This window comes from Pteronotus mesoamericanus, unplaced genomic scaffold, assembly GCF_021234165.1.
Source record: "Pteronotus mesoamericanus isolate MK-2021 breed Mesoamerican mustached bat unplaced genomic scaffold, CSHL_Meso_final contig_25, whole genome shotgun sequence".
NCBI lineage: Eukaryota > Metazoa > Chordata > Mammalia > Chiroptera > Mormoopidae > Pteronotus > Pteronotus mesoamericanus.
In genome coordinates, this window is record NW_026555105.1 from 23153873 (window position 1) to 23175748 (window position 21876).

The 21876-nt window shown below is 46.5% G+C and overlaps 1 protein-coding gene across 1 annotated transcript in view; it reads right to left on the reverse strand.

Annotated features, from left to right (window-relative positions):
* Window positions 1-493: 493 nt before the first annotated feature.
* DNAAF9 (dynein axonemal assembly factor 9) overlaps window positions 494-21876 on the reverse strand; it is a 120556-nt gene continuing 99173 nt past the window's right edge. Inside the window, exons 30-37 of the mRNA XM_054573974.1 lie at window positions 12814-12949; window positions 8733-8819; window positions 6260-6366; window positions 5852-5926; window positions 3928-4133; window positions 2800-2865; window positions 1637-1730; window positions 494-1065 (exon numbers count right to left, since the gene is read on the reverse strand). Coding sequence (XP_054429949.1) covers window positions 953-1065; window positions 1637-1730; window positions 2800-2865; window positions 3928-4133; window positions 5852-5926; window positions 6260-6366; window positions 8733-8819; window positions 12814-12949 — 884 coding nt within the window. The 3' untranslated portion in view covers window positions 494-952. The remainder of the gene's footprint in view (window positions 1066-1636; window positions 1731-2799; window positions 2866-3927; window positions 4134-5851; window positions 5927-6259; window positions 6367-8732; window positions 8820-12813; window positions 12950-21876) is intronic.

Below are 21876 nucleotides of genomic sequence, written 5' to 3' on the forward strand. Positions count from 1 at the left end.
GAACAACGCTTGGGGCCTAAGTTTCCTGAAGTTCGTGGCTGAAAACCAGGCCTTTCTTGGCCAGGCTGAGGGGACAGTTGGAGGCTAGAGACTGAACCCCCTTCAAGGACAACCCACAGGTGGTCAGTGCTTATGACTAAGCAGTTGCATGACGTTCCCCTCAACAGTGAGGCAAAGATTGCCAGGGAGGTTTCAGCAACCGGCTTGCTCTGGTGCCTGGATTAGGCAAACCACAGTGATACCACGAGAGGAATTCAAAACCAATCCCAAGGGGGGCTGTTGTGTCAATTCAAAAGCCACACACTTCTGGAAAGCAGCACGCCTTTCCCACTTAGTCCATAAGGAAAATCCCCTCATTTAAAACAAGCTATTGATCTCAGCCCAGGCTGCGGACTCTGCGGGCTGGGCTGGGCCGGGGAAGGACGTACGCTGCTCCCTGCAGGACTGGGCCCAGGGCCAGCAGGGCCAGCTCCTTCACTGGGAGGGGCCCAACCAGGGAGGCAGGCACTGGGGATAGGGCTCTTCTGGGTCACTGTCTCGAGGGCCGAGGTCTACCCCCTCCCCAAGGGGGGCCCCAGTTTGGGTAGCTAGGGTTCCGTCTGCGTGCCAGCAGCTCCTCTGTGCAATCCAAATGCTTCCCCCAACCCCTGCACAGTGCTTCGACGGCCCAAAGGAGATGCTGCTATCAGAGACCTAGAGGCCCTGCACTGCCAGCCTCACACACAGTGCAGTCACTGTCTGCTCATCCTCCGTGAGGACCCCCCCCCCCGCCCCCAGTCAGTGGTGCAGGTGATGCTCTTCAGCGCTGCAGAGAGAATAAAGACAACATGCACTCAAGCCAGCACTCAAAGGCCAAGGAGAACAAAGAGCCCCCTAGGGAGGGGCCTTGCGGAACTGGGGCTAAGACACCCCGTTTTGTCCATCTCCGGAGTGGACCTTCTGCAGCCGTCCTCTAAGGCTTCTGCTCAAAGAGGTCGTGATATTCCTGCTGCTCCAGCTCACGGTTATACTTCTCGATTTCCCGGTTGGCTTCTTCCACATAGTCGTTCATGAACTGGTCCATGACTGGCATTTCATTAAGGAAGGGAATCATGAGCCTTGAGGACAGAAAAGCGTGCTCTGGCCCTGAGCAGCCTGTGGGCAAGTGAGGCGGGGACTGAGGTAGTGAGTGCCCAGCCCGCACAGAGGGTGCCTCATGGCCTCTTTTATATACTGGCAGCACCAAAGCTACAAAGAACGTGACAGGGGCTGGCACAGGGTCGTCCATGCGGCCTTAGAACTCAGCCCTCCAGCTCCCATTAGCACACAGAAGCTCCCCATCCGCCTTCTCACAGATTAACTATTGTGATCAGGCCCAGACTCCAACACGTAAACTATGACCCTGACGACTACAGAACTGAGGATGTCACCACAGCTGCATTTAAACTACAACCCACAGAGTTACATCAGCAATCACTGAATGAACGACATATTCAATTGCAAAGACTGTTGAGAGGTGGAAATGAAGCCCGCGTCTGTGATTTGCTGCGTGTTCCCGGAACCCAGCCTGCTCCAGGCGCTGGGCAGCCGCGTCCCCAGCAGACACTGCCAGGCTTCCACACACCCCCAGCCTTGCTGCCCCAGATTCCAAGGATACGAGGGTGAAAATCGGTCTTGTCACCAAAGAAATTGACAAACTGGGTGCCATTATAAAAGTAGCCTGCAGGTAGGGGGTCGAGGTGGCGTTTCACCTTAAGGAAAAAAAGAGTCCTATCAGAATTATCCGACCACTTTCTATCATTCACTCATTCATTAAAAACAAAAACAAATCTATTATCCTAGCAAGATAGCCTACTCAGCCAGGGAGGGCTCCCTGCCAGAGAACTAACACCTCCCTGCGGCAGCCCTCAGGCAATGACTGAGGGAGGGTCCCCCCCAGCCCTCAGGGAGGAACTCTGGGGGCCCCTAGCAAGATTAAGCTCCAGCTATCCAGTTTGATGACACACACTTGGTTGCTTGTCTCTCCTTCCTTCTCTCTCTTTCGTATTTCCCTATTGGTGTCTCCTAGAATCATTTCCAAAATAAACTACTTGCACTCAAATCCTTGTTCAAGGTCTACCTCGGAGGGAACACACACGACAAGGACTGCCTTCTGAGGTGTCCATGGTGTCTTCCCCAGGAGCTCCCAGGGCTGCCCAGTCCCGGAGGGTCTGGGTATGACGGGGCCCTCCTCAAGTCCAAAGCAGGGGCTCCTGCAGTCCCAGAGTACCCCCCGCCCCGCTGCTCCGTCCTGGGACTGGGGGCACAGCCCATCTGGGGCCTATACCGTGTGTTCCTTTACTTTTATTTTTCTAATGTTTTTGGATATTTTTAAAATCCTCACCTAAGGATATTGGGGGGAGGGGGGGGAGATTATTGCCTCCCGTACATGCCTTGACTGGGGACTGAACTTGCAACCTTCTGGTGCAGGGGGCGACGCTTCAACGAACTGAGCGACTCAGACAAGTGCCCTGCGTTCCTTTTAGCCTTTGCCCCCAAACCTGCCAGGCTTACACTCCCTGCCCGCGAACAGCGTCAGGATCTAGTTTCCCCTGGGCCCTTGCTGGTCTAACTAGGACAAGGGGATGGGAAGGAGAGAAAAACTTCTTTAGCTGTTTGAACAGGGAGACAAAGCAGGGCTCCGTGCTCCTCCCACAGATATTGGTTCTCCTAGATCTCATGCCCAGGTAATACCAGAAAATCCTACAGGGTGAAGCTATACAAGCCTAGGAGAGCCCTGGGATGCGGAGGGCGCTCACGCCCCTCGGGCAGGGTACTCACGTGGATGTTCCTGATCTCCTGCTGGGTCAGCATCCCCCTGGTCTTCAGGGCTTTCCTCTGAGGCTTCTGTGCAGAGATGGAGGGAGGGGTCAGGTCCCAACAGAGCTGAGGGAGTACCTGGGCCGGTGAGGGCTCAGGGGGCCAGTTACATGACTAAGATCCCAGGGGAGGGCAAAGCAAGCGCAGCCGTGGCCTGGACACAACATCCTGCCTGTCTGCCCCTTGAGAAGACGACTCTCCCACTCCAGAGCCCTGTCTGCTGGGGAAACAGTCGCAGAGCGGAGACCTGCATTTTTGCAAACAGGCATGTTCCTGCCTCTACAGATTCTCAACACTAAGGCCCATGAGTGACGGACGTGCAGCCAAAGGGATGAGGTCCCATCATTGAGCACCACCTGGTCTAGCCGGTAAATCTGAGAAAGACGCCGGTTACAGGCAGCCTTTCTTCAGTAGAAAAGGCAGATCCCAAATGAGCATCTTCAAAGGCCCCAGGCCCCAGCCAACTCTATTTCCAGAGTTCTAGGATGAGCCGAACCCCTGAAGCTATGCTAAGAGGCCGAGCAGCAAAGCTTGCGGTGTACTGAAGAATAACTCCAGTCTGGTTTTTTGGGTTGTTGTGGTAGTAGTAGTGGTAGTGGGCCAATGGAGCTGGCGCGCCTACAGACCAGCCTCCTCTTTCCCCGCACCTGTCTCCAGGGCCCTAGGGTGGCTGCTATGTATGCCTGGAGCCTTCGTTTGCAAAAGGCTCTAACCACATCTTTGTTGTTAATTCCTTTCTAGAGAGACAGCCCAAGATTAGGAGATTCTGGGCTCAGAACACAGGAGAGTCCCCGAATTAGGTTCAGCTAAGAAAAGACGTTTTGAGTTTGGAACAACCAGTTTGACCCAGGGTCCACAAGGAACAACTAGGTTTTCCCTGCCTCACTGGAAATGGCTGCGAGAACAAGCCTGCCTTGAGTTTGTCCCGAGGAGCTGCCCCCACTCTCTGTGTCCCTCAAAGTGCTGGCTGAGCCTGAGGGGTGGGCCAGTGGGGCGGCACCAGGGAGGGGCTTCTGCCCCAAGGCCACCAGCAGCCCGGGGCTGTGCTAGTCACATCTCTGCCAAGATTGTCTGGACTTCAAAAATGACCTGCTTCGCTGACTGCCGCAGCCAGTCCTTGACGCTTTCTTCCTTCAGGGAGCAGCCGATGAACACGAGGTAGCACTCCTGCGGCCCGCTGCTGTCCTGAGGTGCGCCTCGGGAGCTGGGCGGTGGCGTGGGCCCCTCCACAACCGGCACGATGCTCAAGGTGTTGGCCAGAGTGTTGTGGCAGACCTCCATGGTCTTCTCAGAGTCTGCAAGGAGAACACAGGTGGGTCCCAGAGACAACGGCCCAAAGGGATAAGGCTACACTAAGAACTGACGCAGGGCTGATGGTCAGCAACAGATTCATGAGATGTGCAGAACCGACATGACTGGTGGCATGTTAGGAAGGATGAAGTAAGAGAGGGAGGGGCAGTTCTAGGCTGGCTGATTCAGTGATCAGATGGACACGATTAACCCAGAAGGGGACTGACTGTGAGAGGAAAGCCCCCTTCCCCTTGGTAGGGGCGGAGGGGGTGGGTTCAGCAGTCCCGAGAGGCCAAGGAGGAGGGCAAGTCAGCAGTACCAGTGCTGTAGGAGGGTCACCTGGATGGGGACGGGAAAGGTGTTGCCTGGGTTTACAGGCTGAGGAGCTGGACTATGACTGACTACAGACATGAGCAAAGGTCAGGGCAAGAATGGGACCCAGAAAAAAGAGGTTAACCTTAATAAGAAAGGAGTCAGGAGTAGGTATAAATAAAGCAAAGGAGCTCCTGATGGGGGAGAGGGAAGATGAAGGCATTAAGACCTCAAGGAAGGTGGGGGCTTGTCTGTTGGTACCTGAGGGAAGGGGGCTTGAGCAAGGGGCTTGAGGAGAGGGCCAAAGTTTCAGATTCAGTAATATAAATTAGGCCGATGGCATGGGTTAAAGACCTGAGAGATTCTTTTTTATAGGTTATGTTATCTAACTCTTCCATCAGAAGACCCAGATGGTTCCATGCTTACAACTCTCAGTGGCTCCCTACAGAGGACGCTGATGGTTGCCTGCCCAGCATCCCGCTCTCCCTCCGATACCAACGCCCCATTTGCCATGAGTCCCGGAACACACAGTAGCTCAGTCCTGGCCAATGAGAGGAGGCATCTGCCGAAGAACTGGGAGGAGGCACTTCAGCAAGGGTGTCTGCACAGAGGAAGAGCCAGCCCCTCCGTCGGCTGGATGTGGTGTCTGGCTCTGACACCTAGACCTGCAGCACTGCCTGGCAACCATGAGGGCTGGGTACCGGAGGACAACCTGACACCAAGAATAGAAGAACACTGAGATACATTACCTGGGTCCCTGGTGGCCTTGCTATGTGGCCTGACTTCTTGACTTCTTGTAATGTAGCTAACACCCGCTAGTTGAGTTGGGGTTTTTTGTCATTAAAAGCCAAATACACCCTACTAGACACGATTCCTCCCTCGCCCTAGGCCCCGGCCACAGGGAACCCTTTGGTTCCTGAAGTATGCCTTTTCTCTGGAACGGTTTCCCCTTCCTCAATGTTGAGCTGAGCAATTCCTTCTTGTTTTGCCGCCTTCCTTGACCCCCAGCCCAGGAAAGACAGACTTCAGGTCTCAGGGGCTCCAGAGGTCTAAGGCCGATAAGCAGGCCTACTAGGCAGAAGGGAGAAGGTGGCAAGTGACTGACAGGTCTAGAAAGAAGTGACGGATGATGGTTTGAGTCTCTGGAATAAGAAGTCAAGGAGCTGTGAGGAGAGGCCCTGGGCAGACCATCCAGGGGAAGGAGGAGAGACAGATCCTCCAATGCGGGGCAGGAGGACCTGAAGAAAGGTGGGCCCTTGGCCGAGAGGGGTGATGGGAAGAGCCCAGTGGTGTAAGGCCCACAGGGGAGGGTTTTTGACAGAGGGCCTGAAAGGCGTCGGTGGCCTGCAGAAGACCAGCGGAGGCTATGGACTCCACAGTGCAGGGCTTCCAAATCCAACTCCCCAGTTACCTGAAAACTTTACTTTGCCCAGGATGTGGTAGATGTTTCCAGAGAAGGGACTTGGCTTGATGGAGGACTGAATTGCTGGTGGAAGAAGAGAACAAAGTTGTCACCTGCCTTGGGGTAGAGGTCAACTTCAGGGTGGCACAGCTGGGAGGGTTAGGGACTGGGGAGGGAGCTTACTCTAGGGTCCAGGGTTCATGGATTCTAGCCCCACTCATTCCTCCCCAGTGGCTCTGCCATTGTTTCCAGGGGTGGGGGATTCCTGTGTTCTCAAATCCCTCTGCCTGTTTTCAGACCCAAATGGAGAAGAGACAGCACATAAAATACTAAGAATATTAAAATGGTGCCAGAAAGCAGGGACAACCCCAGGCATTCTTTTACTGCAGTCTGGGACATGTCCCAGCCCAGGCTTACCTTTACATTTGGCCACAAAGCGAGTCTTCTCCAAGGGACGACCAAACCATACACAGATCTGAACCATTAGTGGAAAGACTGATCCAGCATCAAATTTACCTTCATACCTTAAAAGGTTTAAAAAATTTTAAGTACAAGTAACTGGGGCCTAGAGTGTTATGTACTACTTTGGAATGAACTACGTATTGTTCGTTTATCCTATACTATCCCAAAGTCAAGACCCCTTCCGTCTGCGGTGCCCCACCGGGGACTTCCTGGTAACCGTGCTGCCCTCCCTGGTGCCGCTGGCGCTCTTCCTCAAAACCCCCTCCCACTGTCTCCAGGGCTCCAAGTATGTCCCTCCACTGCTGAGGGCAGCTTAACAGACTGTATACTTGGTTGTGTATACTCTCTCCAGAAGGAACTAAAGGGCTGGGGCATCTCTGCACTATTTTTTCTGTTTTGAGTTCAGCGGACATAACGCTTATCACAGACTCATTAAGAATATGGCCACATTCAGAGCATTTAAGAAACTTAACTTTTTATTATGGAGGATTTCAAACATAAGCAAAGATAGAAGAGTAGTATAATAAACCCTCATCACCTAGCTTCCAAAATGATGAAACTTTTATTTCTTCTTTCGAATTATTTCCTTCAGATGAATCCCCATGATTGAAATCAGCCCAGGGAAGGTTGTAACGATCCCATGAATAACAGTTTTCATGGGATGGTTACATCCCACCCCTGGCAGTGGATGAGTATTCCAATTTCACAACAATTCCCCCAGCAATGGTCACTATAGATATTTTTGGTTAAATGTAATAGTACCAATCAAAATAATAGTGAGACATCACTTTCGCTAAATGAACTTCTCAAATATTCTATCAACCCTTTGCCGCATTTGATGCAAACATTTTCCTCCAGTCTATTGTATTTTCTCATTAGTTCCCTTTGTTTTAAAATAGCACTGCAGTTTTGAATTTTATATTGTTGAAAGCATCTTACTCTTAGTGATTTCTTAAAGTCAGGTGGTGGCATAAGATTTTTCCAAGACTGTCATGTTCCTTTTCCTGTCCCCCAACCCAAACGGTTATGTGGAGATCATTGGTTTCTCTGGCTGCTGTGCTCAGAGCCCGAATCCTTAAGGGAATTTGGAGGGACTGAGGGAAGAGCAAGAGGTTTCTTCCCAGACCAGAAACAAGCCCTTCGACCAGGAAGGTGGGCACGAGGCCAGTGAGAACAGAGAGGGCTATGAAGGGAGAGTGGCTGAGAACCTGCACAGCACAGAGCTAAGCACGTCCTGGAGCCAATGCCCACTTACATGAGGTGGTGGCCCTGACCCACTGACCCAAGGAGGGAGAATAATGTATAGAGATGAGCAGGAGTCTAATGGCTGCTGTCTTGTTGAAAGACTAAATGATCAGAATCCAAGGTACAAATTAAGCCCCCTCCATTTCCGATTCTCTACAAGGACTGACTTTCCTATTAAAGGGAAGGTTTCAGGCTCCAGACTCACAGAGCCTTCTAGTGAACCTCGCACACCCAGCTCTCTCCTGGATCAGTACGCCTCCAGCAAAGTCTGTTCCCGAGCTCGGTTCACGTGCCCACAATGAGTCAGAACAGACTGGAGGAGGGGTGCTTCCCGAGGCACCCGGCGCAGACAGTAAAGTCTCAGGCCTAGGCCCATAGGTGTGGGCAGCAAAAGGGTCAGAATCTGCAGCCACCAGAGGAGGGTTTCAGCCCAGAAGCTCCATGTTTCTTTTTAGCTAAGATATATGATTGTCTTATTCTGGCAAAAGGGATGATCTACTTACCTACTGTTCAAGTAAGTATGATGTGACTCAAATCAAGTATGATATGCCTGAAAGACTAAATCTTACATTTTGTTTAATTTTCATTCATTCACATTTTATTAAATAGCCAAATGTGGCTAGTGGTCACCGTACTGGAGTGCGCAGTCTTGGAACAATGTGTGTAAGGGCCCACGAGCTGCTGGTGTCAGTAAGCCTCCACTGCAGCAGGCAGTCTCCTCCCTTCTCTCCTCCTCTCTGGAGAGGTTCACAGGCTGGCAGGCCGCCAGCAGAGAAGCAGCATCTATCTTCTGGGCCCTATCGGCAGGGATCTTACCTGTCAGGTGGGAACCCTGGAGGACAGACTGTATTCTTAGGTGTGACTCCCTCACCTGGGAAGGTTACAACTCCTTGGTTCTGTGCCAGCCACCTCAGCCTCACTAGAGGTTGTGCCTCGTGCCCACAGGATGTCTCGCTAAGTCTCAACGTCCCAGCAAGGCTCCCAATTTGGAGCCCAAGATGGGCAGCACTGGGCTCCTGGAAAAGCTAGCACCTATTGGGACATGGCAAGTTGTTTCAGGTGCCATTGTCACCCTCGCAGAACATACCTGGTATTTTCTGTCTCTCTTTTTTTGTTTTGTGTAAATAAATTTACCATTGGGTTAACAAAGAAATTTTAGCTACTTTGCAATGATGATACTTGCCAGCCAGGGTACATTAAATATCGAGATCGTAGCATTTGAGGACTTGAAAAACTGTTTTCGGACAGAATCAGCTCAATGTCTTCATTCCTTTGAAAACATACAGAAAACAGATTAATTAGGACTATCAATATTAATCTGAACATTTTACTCTCTTTCACCACTGCCCCCATACACACATACAAGGACTGTCCAGAAAAACTTACTTTTATTTATTTAGATTCAGTTAAAAAAAAAATAATAAAAAATATTTATTTATATATTTATTTTTAGAGGAGGGGGGAGAAAACAAGGGAGAGAAACATCCATCTGTGGTTGCTTCTTGAGTGCCCCCAACTGGGTACCTGGCCCACAATCCAGGCATGTGCCCTGACTGGGAATTGAACTGGTGACCCCCTGGTTTGCAGGCCAGCACTCAATCTATTAAGCCACACCCAGCACAGGGCTTGATTCAGCTGTTGTTAGAGATGTATTTATTGTCATTTTATTGTTCATATTTTTTATTTCTTTTTCCTCCTTCTTAAAGAAGACCTTTTAACATTTCATATAATACTGGTTTGACGGTGATAAACTCCTTTAACTTCTTGTCTGGGAAGTTCTTTATACAATGCCTATCCAGAAAAAGTCCAGCCATTGTTAATACAATAAGAACAGTTTGCACCACATCGATGTAACCTGGCAGCCAAGGAGAATGGACTGGAATGCGCACGCGTGAATGACGACTTCAGTGCACTAGTCAGTGAGGGCAGTAGACGCTGTTGCATGAGCATGTATACTCTGTGGCCCTTCCATTGAAAATGACTGAGCAATGAATGTGCACCAAATTTTGTGTTAAGCTTGAACAAACTATTTGGATGATTCAGAAGGCCACAGCTATGGGGAACTGGTGATTGGCAGCTTCATCATGACAACGTGCCTGCTCATGCATCATGTCTCGTGCAGAGTTTTCTGGCAAAACATCCAATCACCCAGGTGACTCAGCCCTACTACAGCCCAGATTTGGCGCCCTGAGACTTCTGGCTTTTCCCAAAACTAAAATCACCTTTGAAAGGGAAGAGATTCCAGGTTTTCAATGAGATTCAGGAAAATATGTACAAACGTACAGCGGTACAGATGGGGCAGCTCACAGCAAATGGGAGAACTGTGTGAGGTCCCAAGGGGTAACTTTCAAGGGGACTGAGGTGTCATTGTCCTATGTACAGTGTTTCCAGCATATTGTATCTTCTTCAATAAATGTCTGTTTTTCACGTTACATGGCTGGATACTTTCTGAACAGAATCTGTAAGCACGTATGCATACTTTCCCCGCCCCCTGTTATTTCACCCTTAAATATTTCAGTAAGCATCTCCTAAGAGCAAGGACATTCTCTTATAGAACCACAACACGATTATCACATCAAGGAGTTAGATACTGTGCACCAGTAGCACAGGTATCACCTGGGAGCTCATTAGAAATGCAGAATCTCAGGTCCCATTCCAGACCTACTGAATCAGAACCTTCATTGTAACAAGAGTCCCAAGAGATTCATATGCACATTGAAAGTTGGAGAAGTAGCCCTGACTGGTGTGGCTCAGTGGGTTGGGCATCGTCGTCCTGCAAACCAGAGGGTCGCAGGTTCATTCCCTGTCAGGGTTCATGCCTGGGTTGCAGGCAGGCCAGGCCCCTGGAAAGGCGTGCAAGACACAACCAATTGGTGCTTCTCTCGCACATCAATGTTTCTCTCTCTCCTTCTCCCTCCTTCTCCCTCTAAAAACAAACAAACAAATAAAAAAAAGTGGGAGCCCTGGCTGGCGGCTCAGTGGATTGAGCACTGGCTTGAGAACCAAAAGGTCGCCGGATCAATTCCAGTCAGGGCACATGCCTGTGTTGTGGGCCAGGTGGGGGCGTGTGAGAGACAAGCAATGGATGTATCTCTCACACATCTATGTTTCTCTCCCTTTCCCCCTCCCCTCCCCCCTCTCTAAAAATAAATAAATAGAAGTCTTTTTAAAAAGTGGGAGAAGTATTTTAGTAAATATCCATTTTCAAAATTTCCCTTTTTGCAGGGGAACGGGGACCCAGGATGCAATCAAGGATCCCTCATCAAATTTACAATCTTTATTTTCTTTCCTTTTTCTTTTTTTAAAAGATTTTATTTACTTATTTTTAGACAGAGGGGAAGGGAGGGAGAAAAAGAGAGAGAAACATCAATGTGTGGTTTCCTTTCATGTGTCCCCTGCTGGGGACCTGGCCCGCAACCCAGGCATGTACCCCTGACTGGGAACTGAACCGGCGACCCTTTGGTTCACAGGCCAGTGCTCAATCCACTGAGCCATACCAGCCAGGGCTTCTTTCCTTCTTTCTAAAAATATTTTATTTATTCATTTTGCAGAATGGCGCCCAACACATTGAGCCACACCAGTCAGGGCTACAATCTTTATTTTCTTTTAATCTGGAACAATTCCCCCAACTTTTTATTTTGTTTCTCATGGTGTTGATATTTTTGAAGGGTATGGGGCAACTGTCTTCTTGTACAAACCCAGCTGCCCCACAACCTGGGTTTGTCTGATTGTTTCCTCATGATTAGATTCAATTAAACATTCTGGCAAGATTAATACCCAGGTGATATTGTGTACTTCCCACAGCATCACATGACGGAGGCACAAGATGGTGTTACTCAGTTTAATTATTTGGTCAAAGTCATGTCTACAAGGACCCCCCCACCCCCGCCCGTGAATGTACTTTCCCTCTTTGTAAGTAGTAGAGAGTTTGTGGAGTGATACTCTGAGACTAGCAAATGTCCTCTTCCTCAACAATCTGTCACCTACTGCTTTTAGGGTCCATTGATTGTTCTTGCGTAAATCAAGTATTATACTAAAGGTTGTAAGATGGTGACTTTCTAGGTCTAGAAATCCTTATTTATTTGTTAGCACTCTTCTGTTAAAAAAGATTTATTGTCCTGCCCCTCTCCATTTTTTTAGTATCACCACAGACTCATTTTATTCCATGGGCTATAATCCATTATTATCATTGTTTTCTCTTACGCTCAAGTTGTCCCAAATTTGGCTAGTGAGAGCTTCTTGAGCTAGCTCCTGTATCCATTTGACATGTCTACACTAATCTTTGCTCTTTTGGCATAAAAGGTACCAGCTTCACGTTGTATTTTCCCTGCCCTAGACCTGCAATCAGCCAACTCTCCAAGAAGTCCTGGTAACTTACAGTGGATCGGTGCATGGAATCCAGGATCTAGAGGTATGGGTGTGAACTGCTACTGTGGTACTCATATTTCTGGTCCCTTTCAGTGGAGAGAGCTCATAAATATACATTTTTTTCAGTAACATATTTACTTTGAGTCTCCCCAAATTCAAATCCAACATTTGCAGGATTTTCTCTCACCTTTTCCAATTTTATATTTATGATCTTCCTTCTGTAGTCAGTGATGTTGTTTGGGATCTAGATTCCAACACAGAGGATTATGTTCAAAAGTTACCTGAATTAATTATTGTGTGTGTGTGGTTACTACTTCAACATACAGGTAAATTCACTTTTTTGTTTGTATTTAGATTTTCCCCTCCTTGTTGATTTCATTTAATATTTGAATATAAAAAATATATAAAAAGTATACACCTTTTTGTATCCTTACTGAGCAAAAAAATTGCTATACAACCAGATGTTTTCATATACACACACAAACTCACTGAGCAAAAAAATTGCTATACAACCAGATGTTTTCATATACACACACAAACTCACCAATTCTTTTCTTTTAGTTTGTCATTTGAACCCAAGTCCATAAAGTAAAAAGATAATTTCTCTGTGTCCTCTATGCCATTTTTCTTACATGTTAACACAGGAACTTTGAGAAATTCTTCATTTCCATTCCTTAATGAATGAAAATGTGAATGCATAAAAAAAAAGTATCTCAAAACAGTACAGGATATTGACACGTAGGGTCCTTTTGGTGGTTTACACAGCATCAGAAGCACCTCTATAAATGCTCAGGTGTTAGATACAGTGAAACGGCCCTGTGGTGCATGACCAGAGGGTGTCTGCTGTATGTGAGAAAGTGCTTGGTTCCTGGGGCGAGGCGAGCTTGGTCATTTACCTGGTGACAATCCCATTTTCTGCAAGAATGAAGGCTGCGGTAGGATTGGCAGCCCTGATGAGGTTCTGCAGCTGAACAAGGAGAGGGTGCCTCTGCTCCGTAGTGTGACTGGTGAACACCACATTACTCACCAGGCCTGGGGAGTAAAACCAAGAACAGTTCAGCTGTTGGAGTCCTGTTTCGGGCTGAGGGTTCACACAAACGTGGGCCCTCGGTCCCTCCTGTTTGTCTCTCCCAGAGCCCCTTTGTATAGACGCCCCTGACCCCCAACGCCAAGAGACACAGCCACCATTCTATTCCTGTTTCTGCCACTGCCACCTCTTGGAGTGAATGGCCTCAGCACTGTAGCTGCCTCACTTCCTAACCTCCTATCTACTTAATTCTGCTTTCCAGCTGAGACCCTGAGCTTCTTCATCAAAAGGCCCTTTCCGCATCCCCTGTACCTAACCTGTCCTGAACCGGTGCCAATGACCTTCACCGATTCAGACCACAGACATTTACCAGGCACTAACCATAGGTCAGGTGCTAACCAGTAGATTCTCTGGGTGTACAGTAACGGAGCCACACACAAATCTGCAATTGTAAAATAAGTGCTAGCACAGATATTCACATAATACAGTAAGGAAGAGTGGCTAATGTAATGAGAGGTTGCCGAGCGGGCCGTGATCACACCAAAACTTCCTGTGAAAATACATGAGTGAAATCTGTAACACCAAAGAGAATTTGAAAATCAGGGAAGTTACCACATTCCACCATGCCAACAAAATTATATCTGTTCCATATTTACTCCTATTTTTACATAATAATGATCATAGAATATATACCATTTCTGCTATAAAGGAACATTTGCATTTTTATTATTCAACCATTTTATTCACATTTTAATACTGTGAAAATTTCAAACATATACAGAAATAGAAAAAGCAGTGTAACGAGCTCCCATGTGTCCATCACCAGCTTCAAGAATTATAAACATTTAGCCTTGGCCGATGTGACCCAGTGGATTAAGTGCCAGCCTGTGAACCAAAGGGTTGCTGGTTCGATTCCCAGTCAGTGCACATGCCTGGGTTGTGGGCCAGTTTCCCAGTAGGGGGCACCTGAGAGGCAATCACACATTGATGTTTCTCTCCCTCTCTTTCTTCCTCCCTCCCTTCCCTTCTTTCTAAAATTAAAAAAAAAAGAAAAAAGAAAAAAGAATTATCAAAACTTGGCTAATTGTATTCCTTCCATACTATGCCAGAGCCTTTCCCCTATTCCCTGCCACTGGATGATTTTGAAGTGAATTCCAGACATTCTATTATTTCATCCAAAAATATTTCAGTATATATCTTCATAAGAGCTTTTGAAGAATTTTCCTTTTATTGTTGACACTATTACAGATGCCCCCCACCCCATTCTGCCCCACACCACAGCATTCACCTCATTGCGTCTGTGCCCACAGGCGAGGCATATATGTTCTTTGGTTAATCTCTTCCAGTCCCTCCCAACCCCACCCCTCTGAGATCTGACAGTCTGTTCCATGTATTCATGCCTCTGGGTTTTGTTTTTGGTGTTTTTTTTTTAAATATTTTATTTACTTATTTTTAGAGGAAAGGGAAGGGAGGGAGAAAGAGAGGGAGGGAAATATTGATGTGCCAGAGATACATCGATAGGTTGCCTCTCACAAGCCCCCAGCTGAAGACTTGGCCCGCAATCCAGGCATGTGCCCTGACTTGGAATCGAACTGATGACCTTTTCGTTCGCAGGCCGGCACTTAATCTACTGAGCCACACCAGCCAGGGTTATTTATTTATTATTATTTTAATCCTTACTCCAGGACATGCCTATCAGTTTTAGAAAGAAGGGAAAGCAGGAAGAAAGAGAGGGAGAGAAACGTTGATCGACTGTCTCTTGCATGTGCCTTGACCAGGGATCAAACCCGAAACCTAGGCATGTGCCCTCACTGGGAATCAAACCTACAACCTTTTGGTTTACAGGACAATGCCAACTGAGCCACACTGACCAGGGCACATCTGGTTTTATTTTGTTCATGAGTTTATTTTGTTCATTAGATTCCACATATGAGTGAGACTGTATGGCATTTGTCTTTCTCTGACTGGCTTATTTTGCCTAGTGTAATAATATTCTCTAGGTCCATCCATGCTGTCGCAAAGGGTAAGTTCCTTCTTTTTTACAGCCACATATATAATTCCATTGTGTAAATGTACCACAGCTTTTTTAATCTGCTCATCTACTGATGGGCACTTGGGCTGTTTCATAAGAACTCTTTTTAAAAACTGATTAACAATACATTTTTTAATATAAAAAGAATAGTCTGTGCTCAAATTTCTATCCCATGAATGTTTTTTTAGAGTTAACTTTTTTGAACCAGGAACCAAAGTCCACACATTATATTTCATTGCCACATCTCACATTTCCCTTTCAATCTATAGTTTCTCATTTCCTTGAAATTTATTTGTTGAAAAATTGTATCCTGTCAATTTCTCCAAGTCTGAATTTTGTTCATGGAATCCCCAGAGTGTTACTTAACACTCTGGAGTGTTATTGATTCAACCTTTGTTATTATGAACTAGTTTAATATTTTTCTTTTTTTAACTTAAGTTGAATGCTTATTTATTATTTTAAAATGTCATTTCTTGTTTAGCAATGCAGTAACTTAAGGGTATATGCTTTCTTTTGATTTGGTATAGAAACAGTCATGACAGGTTGTAGACAGTATCCTTTATCATTAAAAATTGCCCTTTTTAGCCACGACTGATGTGGTTCAGTGGGTTGGGCATCATCCCAAAAGCTGAAAGGTCGACTCCTGGTCAGGGCACATGCCTGGGTTGCTGGCCACGTCCCTGATTGGGGGTGTGTAAGAGGCAACCGATGGATATTTCTGTCTGACATGCTGATGTTTCTTGCCCTCTTTTTCTCCCTCTCCTCTCCCTAAAAATAAATAAATAAATAAAATCTTTTTAAAAATTGCCCTTTTTAGACTTTTCAATTTTTTGCCTTGAATTCAACCTTGCTGTTAATAATATTGCCTTCTCTTTATAGAACATTGTACATTTAGGTTTTGTTTTTTGGTTTAATCTGAGATACTTTTCCTTTTACACGTTTATCCCATTTATGTTTATGACACTCTGGTTCTGTCACATTGTTTATACTGGATTTGGTTTAGTTTTTTTTTTAACCTTTAGAAGTATGATCTTTGCATTCTTTGATAAGTGGTGGGCTTACAATCTGTATTAGTTCTTATCAGTATCTTATATTTTTAAACTATTAAATCTAAGTTACTATTTCTTATAATGTCACCTTTAGACAATGTCTACTGAATTTTCAATATAACAGATGGGGACGTTGGTATACCTTTAAATTCTTCCCACTTCACCATCACATTGTGGTTGGTTACATTAATAATTTTAGTTCCTCTAGTGGCTACTTGTACATCTTTAAGGAGTATAACTCTGTAACTTGATTTAACAACTTTAAACTTTATCGGTCTCCCACTTTGGAAGACGTAAAGAGAGGATTTCCTGCTGCCTCCAGTTTTGTGCTAAATATAATTTCATTTCTAGGTTTTCAACATTATATTCTACTTTGTAATAGAATTCTCACAGCTGATTAACTACCATTAATTCTGTACCTACAAAGATTCAGTGCTCATCATCCATCTTTTTACTAGTAGAGACTAGCTTTATATGTAATTAGTTTGTAAGTGAAATTAGGGAGACTTCATTTAGCTTTCCTAAGTAACTTCGTAATTGTAGGGTCCTGAAAATGAATATTCAGTACAGAGCACTCTGTATTAATACTCTTTATTTCAGTTAAGTGTTTAGTGTTTGTTTGTTTTTTTTTAATTAGCTGTATTTAGTTCTTGAGGGAAAAACTCAAACAACATTCAGAAGGGCGCACAGAGAAAACAAATTCCCTTCTTCCCAGCCACCTAGTTGCGTTCCCTGGAAGCAACCACAGTTGCCAGAATCTTGGCTCTTCTTCCAGAGATTGATTGAGTGTATACAAGTAAATGTGTATGTGCATATAATTTTCCCCCCCAAAACAGTGACTGTTCTGCAACTTGTTTTTTTGTTTTTGTTTTTTTTTTTGCTTAAGCCCTTTACCTTTTAATTTTGGTAAAGCTTACTTCTTCCTTAAACCTGCCCTAATATCTTGCCTTCTCGGACCTCTCCTCATGCCACCCTGCTCTCCCCCCTTTTCTGAACTACAAAAGCTCCTTTGAATCACAGGTGGAATATCCTTTTCCTTTTTCTAATCCTCACAGGAGAACATTTTTTCATTGTTTTTAGAGAGAGAGGAAGGGAGGAAGTGTTTGAGGGGGAGGAGGAGAGAGAGAGAGAAGGAGGGGAATATCGATGTGAGAGAGGAACATTGATCAGTTGCCTCCCACAAGCACCCCGACTGGGGACTGAACCCGTAACTCAGGCATGCGCCCTGACGGGGAATCAAATCCACAATCTTTTGGTATACAGGACGATGCTCCAACCAACTGAGCCACACCAGCCAGGGGGGGGACTTCTACTCTTATTTATCTTTTTCATATGTAACAAGATGGCATAATGCAAAGATTAAAGCATGGATTTTAGAGCCAGGCAAACCTGAGTTTGAATTTGAGGCTCCACTAATTACTTTTTTTTTTTTTTTAAGATTTTATTTATTTTTAGATGGGATAGGGAGGGAGGAAAAGATGGAGAGAAAGAGATGGATCAATGTGCAAGAGATACATTGATTGTTTGCCTCTCACATACATGCCCCCAACTGGGGGCCTGGCCTGCAACCCACACATGTGCCCTGACTGGGAATTGAACCAGCAACCCTTTGGTTCGTAGACCAGCGTTCAATCCACTGAGCCACACCAGCCAGGGCAATTACTAATGAATGAGTTGACAGGCAAACTGTTCAACTTTCCTCCTCTTCTCAACTGCCCAAATTTCCTCCCCTATCAGATGGAAACAGTAGCATGTACCTCCAGACAGATTATCAGTAAAATGTTTATCACAGGGCCTACAGGTAGTGAGAACTCATTAAATGAAACCTAAACCCACCACTACTACCACCATCACTGTCAGCTGATTGCCAGCTTGAGATGGGACTTCTACATAAACCACAAAAACCAGCCACATAAACCAGCACGAAGCCAAGTCATGTGACTTCTCCCAGCCTTGGCTACTGAGTCCACAGTTCAGACAAACAGCCATCACTAGTTTCAGGCAACTTCTAGGAACCCTGGCCCCTGCTTCTGGTCTGAGGCAGAAGTCAGTGATACTTCTTTCCTTTCACCACTCACACTTGGTGAGAAAGGTGTTCCAAAATGCTAAGGACTAAATTTAACCTCAGAAGTCATCTGGATGCATTCCATTCATGACCAGGGAAGAGGGATTCAGAGCTTCATACCATTGGTCGTGCACTACAATGGGGAAAGGGCACACACACAGACCACGCAGCGGGCCTGGGACCGCTGACGTAGGGAGTCAGAGCTCGCCTGCTGAGCACGGAGCCTGCTTCCTAGGCGCTTCCGGACCAGTATGGGATCTACTGGTTCCTCGGTTCTGAGACGTGGGTCCTACTTTTTCAGGAATCTGCTGGTGTTCGACTCAGTGCAGTCAAACTTAGGCTCCGCCTCCTCCTCTAGTCACTCGGTAAAAGGCACGCTGACTGCCCAGTTCCCCTAACCTGGGCTGTGGAGGCCCCGAGTCCTCCTCTTGGCCTGGTGAGTGCTAAACAGCTGTTGGCTCCATCGTCCACTCTCGATCCCTGCCACCACTGACCTAGTTCAGACCAGCACTCTCTTCTCTAGGTCACTGCTCACTCTCTCCACTTCGAGGCTTCCTTTAGTGCAATTCATTCCTCCTCCTGTAGTCAGAGGAAGCTTTCAAAAACATAAATCTTATTACATCACTTCTCTCCTTAAAATATTTCAGTGCATTCCAATTACTGTCAGGCTAGTATCTTAACTTCTCGGCCTGACCTCTCTGCCGCGCTGCACGTCCTCAGTGCCCTGGGCGTGCTCTGGTCACCCTTCGCTCTTGCTGTTCCTTTCGCCTGAAATCATCTTTCCCCTCCTTTCTGTAGGCCCATCTCTTCCTTCATGAGGAAGACAATTTGAAGAGCACCTGTTCCGGAAGGCTTCCCTAATCCCCCAGCACTGGGTCAGAGGCGGCACTGGACAAAGATTTCCTGAATAAATGAATCATGTAAGAAAAGACACAAGCCACTTGTGTCCACATAAAAGCTATGTTGTAGGCATTTCCCACAGGAAAGTCTGAGTTTCTCATCCTTATTGGTTTATACATATTTTTGGTGTAAAGTTCATAAAGTACAAAAAGGTACTCAGTACACGGTTTCTTCCTCACTCCTCTTCTGCAGGCTGAGCCCCAGAAGACTAGCTCCCCTTCCCAGAAGCAAGCACGGATAACCAGTATCAGGTGTGTGTCCTCAGTCAGTCTATGCATATACAAGTATATGGGAATACAGAGAATCACATTTTTTAAAAGCCTCTATTGCCAAGGTTTCCATGTAAGACTTAGTTTTGGTAACAGCACATGATTAGAAATTCAAATGGAGGATATATTAGCATTTTGTTTATTCCATTTCAAAAGGTTTCTCACGTGCCCTTTCTGTTTGGAAGCTTTAACACTGAGATGGACCCCCTTCAAACAGTTTCAGAGAAGCCTCCTAATGAAGGTGACAATGGTGGTGCCTGTGCTCCCATTCCCACTTAGAAAGGTCACTCTGGAGGCTGAAGGGGTGACAGGAAGGACAGCCTGGTGAGCGTAATGCCAGAACCCCATGTCCTGGTGCAGCCACAGGAAGCAACTGGGGCCTCTGGAAACTGAGTGAGGCAAGGTGAGGAGGCCAGGCTCGGAAGGTGGCACAGTGGGGAAGCAGGCAGGCTTCTAGAAGGCTCAGCACATTCCAGAGATGGCAGATATGAGAGCCGGATCCTGCAAGAGGCCCGTGAGATTCCCAAGGGTGGAAGACAAGAATAGCTGTGGTGCATCTTGCAGGGAAGAGCCAGGAAAGGCTGAGTAAAGACCTACAAAGTCCCTAGGATTCTGGTTAGCACCTTCTTGGGCAAAAGAAACTGAAGTCAGACTAGTGCAAACATGCCAGCCAGGATTACAAACACAGGCCTAGCCTGTCCAGAGAAAGGTAGGAGGCACCTTGCCCAAAGTACTGTTTGCATCACAAAGTACCGTGTAGACAAATATTGTGGGCTTGGGATTCTAGGTCAAGAACTGGGCATAGAAAAGGGGCTCTGCTTTATAGAGAAACAAGCAAAAGGATTATGTCTAGCATTCCTTAGGCCAGCTATGCAAACTGCCACCTGCCAAGAGGAAATGCCATCCGTGAGGCAGGTACAGCAGTAATCTGGAGCAGAGGGTGAAGAGGCCACGGTGGGCGTTTTCACTTTGCTTGGGCCAAGAGCTTCCTTCTGCTTTGTATGAAGGAGCGGATACCCAGACGTGGCCAAGGTCTCACCAGTCTGGCTCATTCCCAACTGTGGAGAAACATCTCTGAGGACTGTCTGACTATCCTAATCTGGGCTAAAGGGTTCCTACAGGCCAGCAGAAAACAAAGTTCACCTCTTTTATCTGTCTATAAATACTTTTAAGAGCAGGGCATGATAGTAAAATGTCTCTGCTCTGCGTTCAAGCCAACATCATAATGAGCCTTGCTAGCTTTTTAAGCACTGAGATTATTTCCTAATCCTTGAATGTCTGTAATACACATTATTTTGGGGCTGTAATACAGTCCTTTTCTCATTGTAAAATAATCTTTTGTTGTCAAAGCAATGAATCAGGGAGCCTGACTCATGAACAGAAGGCACAGGGATGCAATAATCTCCCTTGGGACATGAAGTGTTTGTCTTCTGGTGTCAGATCCTACCTCCGCTAAGGAGAAAAATACAGTTGACCCTTGCACAACTGTGGGGTTAGGGACATTAGAGTAAAAAATCTGCATATAACTTTTGACTTCCCCTAAACTTAACTACTAATAGCCTACCATTGACTGGAAGCATTACAGATAACAGTCGATTTAACATGTATTTTGTATGTTAGAGAAAAGAAAATGTTATTAAAAATCATAGAGAAGAGAAAACACACTTACAGCACTTATTGAAAAAATGTGCATATAAGCAGACCTATGCAGTTCGAACTGTACTGCTCAACAGTCAACTATACTTGCCCTTTATCTCCTCCCTCCCCCAGGCAGTGCACGCCCATGGTGAGCCAGGGCAGACCCATCCACAGGGTCCCCTGGGCCCAGACGCTTATCAAGGCACCGTCACTCCGCAAGGACCCTGGAGTTCAGAAAACAGCATATATAGCTTCCAGGTCAACTGCCCATATGTGATCACATCCCTAGCTTAATACAAGCACAGAATTTGATAAAAGTTACCTTTGCACACTGAGCTGCGAGGCAGTGTTAATGAAATAGTCCTACTAAGTGCCAGAGAGAATGCAGTCTGTCCTGTAATATTATCCAGGTTCATGGACAATGAAGACAGAACACTTCCCCCCCAAGGCTCTTTGCCAGGGCAGCCCAACCATCTGTGTTTTATGTGCAAAAAAAGGAGAGGGGCACTGAGGGAGAAAGAAGTGTTAAGGCGCCGAGGTCCACTAGGGTGAGTAATGTGGCAGACAGGAGCTGACGACAGCCCAGACCCTTGGCTCTGGGCATGACTGCCAAGTGTGCATCTGAGGCCCAGCCAGCTCTCCTTGGTTATCCCCTGGTCCTATGTTTTCCCCTATGCTTTCTATTTCAAGGGCAGTTCCTACCAACCTTCCCAACCTCTCAAGCTAGAAACGTAGGAATCATCCTAGATACCTCCTTTTCCAACTCATGCCTCATACCTAACCTATCATCATAGCCCATTGACCCAACCTCCATAAAATCTCCTTCATCTCTACCTTGTGTGCATATTGCGGGTAGAACCAGGCAATCTCCATTCCATTCTGCTTCTGGGGTGCAGTGGTTGCAAAGCCACAGGGGCCTCTAAAAGGTGGATTTGAGACTCCTGGTGCATCAGTCCAACATACACATTCCTCCCCCAGT